Raw genomic sequence first — 12,173 nt, forward strand, 5'->3', positions numbered from 1 at the left:
CAGGAATAGGAGTAGGCTATTTAACCCTGGACTTTGCTGCATCATTCAATGATATTGTGGCTGATCTACAACCTAACTCCACTTACCCAGCTTTGTCCCATATCCTGGAATACCTTGGGCTAACAGAAAACTGTCAATCTCAGTTTTGAAATTAACAATTGCCATTTACAGAAACAAATTTCTACCACTGTTTTTGTGTAGAAATGTTTCCTAATTCCACTCCAATTTTTAGACTATGCTGCCTAGTCCTAGATTCCCAACCAGTGGAAATGTATTTTCTCTTATCATTTGTTCCTCTTAATATCTTAAAAACATGATCAAGTCAAAAGAAGATTTGCATTCATATCATGTTTTTCCATACCACCGAGTGTCCACCAACTTTACCACCAATTAAATCATTCGAACACCTATCGGAAGTGGCCACAGGGCTACCAAGTGCATTGGCAGGCTGTTTAAAAGGCCGTACCTGGTTCTGTGCGCCTTTGTCCCAGTTACTTTCTTAAATATTAGGCCCTTTTGCACTCCTCTCTCATGCTCCCTCACCCTCTGCCAACCCATGACCGCTCCTATTCTCCATGTCAATCCATGCTCCCCACCCACCCCCAATGGCCTCTTATATGTGTCAACGTAATGCTAATTCATGTCTCACCACCCACTGTCCTTTGCCTTCACAACATCCATGCCAACTCTCCCAGTATCCACCATAGGAAGACCTCAGAAGCTGTGCTGAGCTGAATTCAATAAAATTCTAATCATCTATTATAAACTTCTCTAGATAAAAAAATAGACCCATTTGTGAAAGCCCATTCAACACATTTAACTCCACTCGACTACTTAATGCTTTATTAAATCAAACATTTGTATTCATAACCCTACATCAAAGACCGCTTTAGCAACCTCATTAAGCTGTCAATCAAATGGAAATTTACAGTCCTCCAAACTGATAGTTTAAAAATGGGTCTGGAGTTTCTGGATCACGGTCCAGCTCCTCATTTTAGCAGGTTCCCAGTGTCTCCACTTCTCTGCAAAGGTCCAGGTCAACAATTTCTCCTTGTAATTTAATGGAATAGCAATTTGTTTTAATTGATGTAGATCTTTTAGATTTCTTTTTAAACCTACTTAACTACTTGACGCAGGAAAAAAAACTCAAGCAAGGATGTTTATTTCCTTATAAAACTTGGCACAGTGCTGTACTAGTTTATGCATACTTTTCTTAAGCATTTGCCATGAATATGAGGTTGAGAGAACAGATGTTATTCTTGATGGTCAGTTGTGGAGAAAACTGTTAATACTTGTGATAGGTAACTAGACAAACCCACAAATGGGAAACAACAAGTGGCTGAATTTTTCATGCTCCGTTTTGGTACATGTGATAAAAATTCACCTGTTCCCAGCTGAGGAATTTGAGGTTTGGTGGGAAGGGCTGGAAGTGCATTAGGTCGAACTATAAAGGAGCCCAAGTTTTATCTCGGTACAGGATAGAAATTGGCTAGTTTCACACCATGGTAAGGCTCATTCATTATGATTTCAATAATTACCAAAATGTTCTACTTTATCCATCAAGATTTTCATTCCACAACCGAAACATTGAGGCATATTGGAAAGGGTCAGGAGCCCGTACATAAAACTGCAATAGCAATTCAATCTTGCATTTTTCATAGCCTCTGAAATGCTATCATGTGGACATATTTGACTCTTGTTACACACTGCATGATGAGATATGCATATTTCACTTAACATCAGTGCTGACCATCTTATTCATATCTGAATTTATTCATATATATATTTAATATAACAATGCTTTAACTTGTATTTTTAATTTTTCCAAGTAGATGTTAAGGGAAGCAAAAGAAAAAGAGAAACAACGACTTTCTCACCAAATTACTGTTGAGAAGACTGCTCACTATGGAATGTTGTTCGATGATTTTCAAGGTCTTTCTCATTTGGAGGCTTTGGAAATTCTGTCCAATGAGAGTGAAATAAAAGTGAGTTTTGAAGATTTTCTCTCGCTGTCCTATTTTCTATTTTCTTTATTTAGCTTTCTCTCTCTTTACAAATTTACAACCCCCTATTAATGACTTTGAGAGTAAAACCAAGTTTACTGATGAGGCCAAGCGAGATAGGACAATCAGCTGAGAGGCAAACAAAGAGGCTGCAAAGACACATAGGTCGGTTAAGAAACCAATAGGGAGACAGATAGAGTATAAAGTGGGGAAATGTGTGGTGATTCATGGAGCACCACCAAAAGTCCCACTTCTGCTTTCTCCCACCAACATTTTTCTATAAGCTTAGGTACATTACATTGTTGTGGGCTCATTATGAACCCCTCCTCATTAAGCTTATATGCAAAGCTACAGTTCAAAGCAGCACTGAAGAGGCTGAGCATGTCAGATGGAATCTACGCTGTTACATAAAAATTGACTAATTTTAATGAATGCATCACCAGTCTCGATTCCAGGTCTCCTGCTGCCCTTCGAAATGTGAGAAATTTTACTGTTGCCAATTTCAGCTATAAAACATTTGACTCTGAAGTAATTCAGAACATGGCCTGCTTTTCGACTGATCCGCCTCCTTTTCCATGCCTTTACCTGCTCATAGGACGGTAGATCTGTCCTTTAGGGAATTAACTCCATTTGGTTAAAATAGCAGTTGGTTCCCGTTTCATATTAAAGGCAGCTTTGCAATCTGGAATTGAAGCCACCTCCTGATTCCCTTCTCCAATGTGAAAATCTGGCCCGAAGGTTAGTCTCTCCAGTTAAAGGACTGACTGTTTGAAAGTGAAATGGGGAGGATTGAAAAAAAAAATTTTATTCAAATTTCCAACATTTTGAGGATGAATTTCTTTAGAAAGGGTTGTGAGTCTTTGGAATTCTGTATCCAAGAGGACTGTTGATGGTCAGTAATTGAGTATATTCAAAGCCAAGATAGATTTTTGGACTCTGGGCAATTGAGGGGTATAATGAACAGGCAGTTAAGTGGTATTGAAGTCAAAGACCAGTCTTATTGTTTTCATAGAATCCCTACATTGCAGAAGGAGACCATTCAGCCCATTGCCGACCCTCCGAAAGAACATGGGACCCAGGTCCACTCCCTGGCCCACCCCACTCTTTTTCCCGTAACCTGTTAACCTAACCTGCACATCCCTAGACACTAAGGGACAATTTATCATGGCCAATCCACATAACCTGCATATCTTTGGACGTTGAAGGTAACCGGAGCACCCAGAGGAAATTCACGCAGACATGGGGAGAGCATGCAGACTCCTCACACCAAGTCACCCAAGGCTGGTATTGAACCTGGATCCCTGGTGCTGTGAGGCAACAGTGCTAACCACTGTGCCACCGTACCACCCTTTTTGATTTGCAAGTAGGCTTGAAGGATCATATAGCCTTCTCCTATTCCTTGTTGTGTTCCGTTTATTCTTTGAATTATGTAGCCAATATCTGGTAAGCATAAGTTGAGTACAGGAATTATGACAACAGTAGTTTTAACAAATACAAAACTTACTATGAACAATTCATCTAAGGACCGATACAGTGATCCCAGTTTAAAAACCAAAGCACATCTCTGTAAAGTTCAAGTTGTTCACTGGCAGAACAATTCTGCAGCAAAGCTATTTCATGAATATGATATTTTGCAGGGAGTGAGATAAATAGGACACCACAGTATAATGTGAGCATTCAAAATTCGATAGATAAGGTCCCTTCTCTTGAAGTGACAGCATAAGGAAATTTAATAATTGTAGCCTTTTTCTGGGGCGAGATTCTCCGACCCCCCCCGCCGGGTCGGAGAATCACCGGGGGCTGGCGTGAATCCCACCCCCGTCGGTTGCCGAAGTCTCCGGCACCCGAGATTCGGCGGGGGCGGGGATCGCGGCGCGCCGGTTGGCGGGCCCCCCCGCGCGATTCTCCGGCCCGTATGGGCCGAAGTCCCGCCGCTAAAATGCATGTCCCGCCGGCGTAAATTAAATCACCTACCTTACCGGCGGGACAAGGCTCCGGGGTCCTGGGGGGGGGGGCGCGGGGCGATCTGGCCCCGGGGGGTGCCCCCACCGTAGCCTGGCCCGCGATCGGGGCCCACCGATCCGCGGGCGGGCCTGTGCCGTGGGGGCACTCTTTTCCTTCCCCCTCCGCCACGGTCTCTACCATGGCGGAGGCAGAAGAGACTCCCTCCACTGCGCACGCGTGGGAAGCTGTCAGCGGCTGCTGACGCTCCCGCGCAATGGCTGCCTGGAGATGTCATTTCCGCGCCAGCTGGCGGGGCACCAAAGGCCTTTTCTGCCAGCTGGCGGGGCGGAAATTCACCCGGCGCCGACCTAGCCCCTCAAGGTTGGGGCTCGGCCCCCAAAAATGCGGAGCATTCCGCACCTTTGGGGCGGCACGATGCCCGTCTGATTTGCGCCGTTTTGGGCGCCAGTCGGCGGACATCGCGCCGTTTCCGGAGAATTTCGCCCAAAGTCTCAGAAATTATGAAGGTGAATACATCCTGTAGGCAAGTGAAGGAGCAGTGCGAAACCTAACCCCCATTTTGAGGTGAATATGCTGCCATGTTAAAGGGTGACCGTAGAATTGTCCTGTTTAAAACTCCAGAGCATCCTCCACAACAGGACATTAGTATCTTGTATGATTTATTAAAATTAATTTACAGGATGTGGGGCTTCACTGACATCCAGCATATATTGCCCATCCCTAATTGTCCTTGAAAAGGTGGTGGTGAAGTCCCTGTGGTGTAGGTACATCCACGGTGCTGTTAGGAAGGAAGTTCCAGGATTTTGACACAGCGGCAATGAAATAACGGTGATATATTTCCAAGTCAGAATGAAGAGCAACTTGGAAGGGAACTTCTAATTGAAAGATTCTGTTCCAACTGTCTTGAACTTGCTCTATTATTATCACTTGTCCGTCCATGGCATTCACACTTTATAGATCTATTGTTACATCTGGTGCCTACCCATACCTCAACGCATCTAGCAATATTAAAAATAAGAATTTAAAGTGAATCATAATGTTGATTCTTCCACATAGACTGCCTGGTGCAACAAACAACTGGAAGACTACATGAAATAGGCTGTTCAGCCCATCAAGTCTGCCCTGCCAATGAATGAAATCATAAGTAATCAGATATGATAATCCTCAACTCCACTTTCCTGCCATATCCCTATAACCCTTGATTCACTTCCAGATTAAAAACCTGTTTATCTCAGTTTTGAACATTCTTAACGGCCCAGCCTCTACAGCCTTTGCGGTGAAAAATTCTACAGATCCACTATCCTCATCTCTATATTAAATGGGCAGTGTGGGGTGGCTTTAATGGGAATTCCCATTGAAAGCGGCGGAAATAGAGAATCCCACCGCCAGCGAACGGCACGCCACCTCCCACTGCCGAGAAACACGCAGCTAGCAGGCCAGAGAATTCTGCCCTATGTGTCTCAATAAGATCTCTCATTCTGCTAAAACTCCAATGACTACTGGCCCAACATACTCAACCTCTCCTCATAAGAAATTCCCTCCATACTTAGGGTCAATGGAATGAATATTCTCTGGACTGCCTCCAATGCCGGTATATCTTTTCATAGATAAGGGGACCAAAACTATTCACGGTATTCCGGATGTTGCCTTGTCTAGTTTTAACAAAACTTCCCTATTTTTATATTCTATTCCCTTTGCCTTCCCTATTACCTGCTGAACTTGCATTTTGTGATTTATGCAAGAGGACCCCCAATCCCTCTGTGCTGAGGCTTTCTGCAGTCTTTCTCTATTTAACTAATATTCAGCTCCTTTATTCTTCCTACCAAAGTGCATATAAGATGAGCATGAAAGGCTTTCTTTGTCTGACCTCTGTGGAAACTTTTGGATTATGTAAATCTTTGAAACATCTGTAACCACAAAGGTAGCAAAGTACTAAGTTTTAATGTGTATTTTCACTTCCTGAAGAAAGTTACTGGGGCTTTTTCACATAAATAGGGAGGAAGTAAATAGACTTCTGAAGGATCTTAAAAAATTGCTTTTATTCTTTCAACCTTACTCTTTGTTTTTATTATCATTCTTCTGTGTTATTTTTTCCACCACACATTTTCATTTTAACCTTCTTTCACTTTGTTTTGTCTTACAATTATATGCAGCTATTTTAATGGGAATTTTAAATAGAATCATAGAAGAACCATAAAATTCCTACAGTGCAGGAGGAGGCCATTTGGCCCATCTGGTCTGCACCGACCCTCAGAAAGGGCACCTACCTAGGTCCACTCCCCTGCCCTAACCCTACCTAATCTGCACATCCTTGGACACTAAGGGGAATTTAGCATGGCCATTCCACCTAGCCTGCACTTCTTTGGACTGTAGGAGGAAACCGGAGCACCCGGTAGAAAGCCACGCAGACATGGGAAAACGTGCAAACTCCACACAGACCGTCACAAAAAGCAGCATTGAACCCGGGTCCCTGGAGCGGTGAGGCAGCAGTGCTAACCACTGTGCCACCATGACACCCCATTCTACAAAAATGCACCAATTTTTATTTATCCAAAATTTAACGTCCAGTAGGGTTTTCTGCCCTGCTATGTGAAGAGTCAGCAGAGAATGCATCCTGTTGATTGCGGTTGTCCTTCAGCCATTTGACGCTCAGCATTAATTGGCTGGAGGCAGGGCATTCTCCCCTGACTCATGAGGAAGACTTGCTTCAGAGAGCTGCAGCTAATCTATTTGGGAGCAGTGATCACAGATGGGCCTGCAATTGGTCCCACCAGCTGAAGTGCTGGAGAACGCGGGACCGGATAAGTCTGGATCTCATTACATAGAGGGGTGGCCGGGCAGGGAATAGAGTACAGGGTGGGACTCCCGATGGAAAGGTCTGGTGGGGACAGAGCACCTGGAGATATGGATAGGGAGGGAGGTGGAAGAGGCCCGATTTCCAAACTGAGGGTTTCCCCTCCCCCCGAACCACCTCTCACTTGTGAGCAGAATGCCCCGCCAGGCTTTCTCGATTCTACAGACAGCCTCAAACCCGAGGCCTGGTCTGGGAAGGGCCATTAATCGGTAACATAAAGGCTTCATTTAGAACAAGGGCATACGCCTGTGCCCTATATATTACAGACAGGTCTGGGACCAGTGAAAGGGTTACCTGGATAATTTCACAGGCACCCACCAAACTGCCAGATGGGGCCCTTACAATTGTGGCCTGCAGTTTTAATGCGTGGCAATGAATACCTTCTCTGAGGTGAATTCTGAGGTGAGAGGAGCCATTTGATCAGGTGGGGTCCCCACTGCCTCCCCCTGATTAAGTCTCGGGTGGGAAGACTTGAGGACAGCCTTCCTGCTTGGATACCAATTGAAACTCTTAAGTAGGCAATTATTACCCACTTAATTTTCACAGTAACACACGGGATTTTCACAGTAAGTTCTTTGCAGTGTTAATGTAAGCCTACTTGTGACAATAATAACGATTATTATTAATAATAACTATATCCAGCATGACTAGGGTACTTGCAGGGAGACCCTATTGGGTTTGCATCCGGCCTCTCTCGTTCAAAGACACTCATTGCCTGATTAAGGGGCCCAGCATCAGGAATGGGGTATCTGCTGAGAGTCATCCTCTGTCCTTTCATCTGCCTTCCCTCAATTACCTTTCTCCAGGGATCCGCGATGATCCCTGGTGAAGGTCCGAGTGAATTACTGGCAGCAGCCACCACTGCCAATGGCTCTGCGGTAATGGAGAGCTGCCAGCTTCAGATTGACCAGCAGCTCTCAGGCAGGGTATCCACTGAAATGGGGGAACTGTAGCAAGTAAATGTCTGCCATGGAGCCAGGAGTCCCATAGCAGGGTTCCTGGTGCTACTTAGGGCCTTCATTCCCAAAGAACTCCTAGAAATTAGAGCAATGGATATGCTTGCAATTTTGGAGGCTGACATCAGGCCTTTTCCACCGCCCTATTAAATCCAACCCATTATTCTTAAATCATTTTATTAAAGATTGTTTTTTACTTTTCAGGTTCAGTCTATTTTGATGTCCCTCTCAGGGGATGAGTTGGAGATTCTGAGAAAAGACTTGATCAGTATTAAAGATGTCTTCTTACTAAAAGAATTAAATACAGAGGAAGAGCAAGAGGAGGAAAAAGGTATGCTAATGTAATATTACTGTCTCTGCTCAGTTTCTTAAAAGATGTGAAGACTTGGCATTAGAAAGCTTTTCAGAAGTAACAAGTATGATGTAACTAAAACTGAAAATTTCTGAGAGAATTTTAATCTTCAGACTAACTGTTTTGGGGATTCTGAATTTGTTAAGCTATGGTTAGCTAAATAATAGTTACTGAGTCTCTACATATAATTTGAATTCAGTCCTGTCAAATAAGGCCTGAATGTTAAAATATATATGTACATATATAATTTGTGCATATATACAAAATATGTACAATAATATACAGTAATATGTATGTTTAAGTCAATTTCAATATTATCGATGACAGACTTCAAAATCAACAAGTCACAACATTTCATAAGAAAATAGCTCACAACTTTCTACCATCCTATTATCCAGAGTGACCAACTCTTGCTGAAAAGGTTTAGGGACACTGCTATGGGGGCCAGTAGAGCACCAGGGTGGCGTGGTGCTGTCAGGGCAGTGAGAACAGTGTAGGTGAGGTAATGATTGTGCCAATGCAGTGAGCGAGGGGTTGGGGGGGCGGGGATAGATGGTTGTGAGGGAGTTCAAAGGGAAGCCGAGGGTACTGTGCATGCATGGGATTTAACGGTCTGAATTATGGGAAGAACAGTGTCCCAGATGCATGCAACTAGGGACATGGGACAGAGATCGGTGATTCCACAACCAACAGATCAGCTAAGATCTGCCATCCTGCCCCATCTACCCAAGAATGGTGGCGGACAATTAAACAACTCATTGGAGTAGGAGAAGGATCCACAAATACCCCATCCTCAATGATGGGAGTGCCCAACACATCAGTGCAAAAGATGAGGCTGAAGCAGTTGCTATAATCTTCAGCCAGAAATGCTGACTGGATGATCCTTCTCTTGCTGACGTCCTCTACATCACAGATGCCAGTCTTCAGCCAATGTGATTCACTCCACGTGATATCAAGAAATGGCTGAAGGCACTGGATACTGAAAAATCTATGGACCGTGACAATATTCTGGCAATACTACTGAAGACTTGTGCTCCAAAACCTGCCACGCCCCTAGCCAAGCTGTCCCAGTCAGCTGCAGCACTGGCATCTACCCAGCAATGCCTAAATTGCCCAAGTATGTCCTGTACACAAAAGCAGGACAAATCCAACCTGCCAATTACTTCAAGAACAGTTCTTAGGCTAAAGATCCTGACTCTCCGAAGCTTACCTGCCATTTATAAGGCACAAATCAGGAATGTAATGTAATGGAATATCTCCACTTGCCTGGATAGGTTCAGCTCCGCCAACACTCTAGAAGCTTGACACCATCCAGGACAAAGCAGCCTGCTTGATTGGCATCCCACCCACAAACATTTGCTCCCTGCACCATAGATTCACAGTGGCAGCAGTGTACACCATCTAAAAGATGCACTGCAGGAACTCACCAAGGTTTTTTTGACAGCACCTTCCAGACCCACGGCCACTACCATCTAGAAGGACAAGAGCAGCAGATACATGGGAACACCACCATCTGGATGTATCCCACAAGCTATATCATCATTCCTGCACTTTCACTAGGTCACAAATCCTGCACTCCCTCCCTAACAGCACTGTTGTGTATGTACACCACACAAACTGCAGCAGTTCAAGAAGGTGGCCCACCACCACCTTCTCAGGGGCACTTAAGGATGGGCAACAAATGCCGGCCTAGCCAGTGAAGTTCACATTCCATGAAATAATGTTTTAAGAAGTGGATTCAATTACCAGGAATCTTGGTCTCCCTACCATTACCTTAACTAAAAACAGGACAGATTAACCACCAATTAAACCACCTCTGCCCAGAGAACTAGGTCAGCTGAGGTTCTTCTGTGGAGAATTTCTGTAGTAGTTCAAACCCTGGTACATGGGAAGAAGAGACTAATTAGCCCTTTGAGTCTGTTTCGCCATTCGATGAAATCATGGCTGATCTGCAACCGAACTGTATCCACCAACTTTTGCCTCAAATCCCTTAATACCTTTGCTGAGCAAAATTCTATCACACTTTGATTTAAAATGAATAATTGATCTAGTATCAATTACCATTTGTGAAAGAGAGTTCCAAACTTCCATCACCCTGTGTATAGACGTGTGTACTAATTCCACTCCTGAGAGGCCGGGCTCTAATTTTTAGATGCTGTCCCCTAGTCCTCGGATTCCCATCTAACAGATATAGCGTTTCTAGCCTGTCTGTTCTCCTTAATATCTTGAAGACATTGATCAAGACGCCCCTTGACCTTCTAAGTTTGTAGAAAATTAACCCTGATTTGTGTAATATTTCCTCATAATTTAACCCTTGGAGTCCAGGTAACATCCCTCAAAGTATGTATATTTTTCCTAGGATGTTGTGCCTAAAACTGCTCATAGTACTCCATGTAGTCTAACCATAGTCTGACTATGTATTGCTGAAGCATGACTTCTACCCTCTTGTATTCTAAACCTCTAGTTATACAGGAACCCTGGAGTGTTTGGTCACAGATCCTTGAAGATAGTAGAAGGTGATTGGCGAGACATAGAATATAAGAGCAGGGAAATTTTGCTGGAAATGTATAAAATACAAATTAGGCCTCAGCTTAGAGTACTGCGAAGGAAGTATATGCTTGCCCTATGGTCGGTATAGAGGAAGTCTATGAGAATGAATGAATGAAATGAATGAAAATCGCTTATTGTCACAAGTAGGCTTCAAATGAAGTTACTGTGAAAAGCCCCTAGTCGTCACATTCCGGCGCCTATTCGGGGAGGCTGTTACGGGAATTGAACCATGCTGCTGGCCTGCCTTGGTCTGCCTTCAAAGCCAGCGATTTAGCCCTGTGCTAAACCAGCCCCTAAACCAAAACTTGGCTGATTGGCAGAACTTTCAGTTACATGGTGGCTGGAATGGAGATTTTTAGTTATGAAGAACTGGGATTGTTTTCTTTGGGACAGAGGAGAGGGGAGGTATTTAATTGAAGTGTATAAAATTATGAAGTATCTATTTAGAGTGGTAAAAAGTACTAATTTCCCTCAGCTGAGAGCTCAGTAAAGGGGGCAGGCATAAAGTTAAAGTAATTGAAGAGGGATTAGCAGGGTGTTGAGAAGAAATTGTTTCCTCAAACAGTGTTGGTGATCTGGGACTCTGCCTGAAAGGTTGCTGGGGAGGAAAGCTTTATTGCATTTAAAACCTACTTGGATATACAATCAAAATGCCATAACATACAATCCAAGAACTGAAAAATGGGCTGAAATGCATTAACCTGTACGATAGCATTGACATAATGGTCCAAATAGCCTTCTGTGGTGTAGATTTTCTATGTATCTATAAAGGCCAGCATTCCATTAGCCTTTTTGATTATTTTCTATGCCTTGTTATGACCAGAATGGGGGGGGGGGGCTGCACTGTTTATCTAGCCCCACTACTCCGCAGCTTGCATCATTAGTTTAAAAGTTTAATGCTCTCATCAAACAGCCAATTATTTACCGTTGCTACTGTTAGACACCGAATAACTAGGCTCCTTTCAATAATCTCAATGATTAATTTATTAGAAATCAAAACTTTTCTTTTAAGTTGCAAGACCTGCTACACACACAATTGGACACTGGAAGTATAACTATTTATCTCTTTTTTAAAAATATCCTAGTGCATGCACACACACAAATAAACAGGGTCTCTGCAGCGATGGGTATTGGAGAATAGACTTTATAAAATAAAGGATAACGTTCGCAAGGTTTCGATGCAGTCAATCTGGAGCTCCCTCATGTAAAGATAGTCTGCCGGACCAGTAGATGTCTGGAAGTTCTCACGAACAAAGCTTCAGCATTGAGGAGAATATAGAGCAGGATCAATTCTTCTTATCTCAGATTTGCAGACAAGATATACTCAAATGAGGATTCTCTGGCTGCAGGTTGCTAACCATATATGGAATTTCTGGAAAGGCAAAGAGAGAGAAAGTCAGGGCATCCTTTCTTCTCCGCTTATCGCCCTAAACACACTGATTTCAAAAATAACAGGTCCAGAACTTAAAGCTTGTCTCTGCCATTTGATTTCC

The 12,173-nt window shown here is 43.5% G+C and overlaps 1 protein-coding gene across 2 annotated transcripts in view; it reads left to right on the forward strand.

Moving 5' to 3' along the window:
* The window catches only part of fam114a1 (family with sequence similarity 114 member A1), a 65,820-nt gene that overhangs the window by 15,371 nt on the left and 38,276 nt on the right, over nt 1–12,173 (forward strand). For both annotated transcript variants that reach the window (XM_072496573.1, XM_072496574.1), the window contains exons 7-8: nt 1,833–1,985; nt 7,983–8,109. In XM_072496573.1, coding sequence (XP_072352674.1) covers nt 1,833–1,985; nt 7,983–8,109 — 280 coding nt within the window. The remainder of the gene's footprint in view (nt 1–1,832; nt 1,986–7,982; nt 8,110–12,173) is intronic.

The sequence above is a fragment of the Scyliorhinus torazame genome, chromosome 3, assembly GCF_047496885.1.
Source record: "Scyliorhinus torazame isolate Kashiwa2021f chromosome 3, sScyTor2.1, whole genome shotgun sequence".
Classification (NCBI taxonomy): domain Eukaryota; kingdom Metazoa; phylum Chordata; class Chondrichthyes; order Carcharhiniformes; family Scyliorhinidae; genus Scyliorhinus; species Scyliorhinus torazame.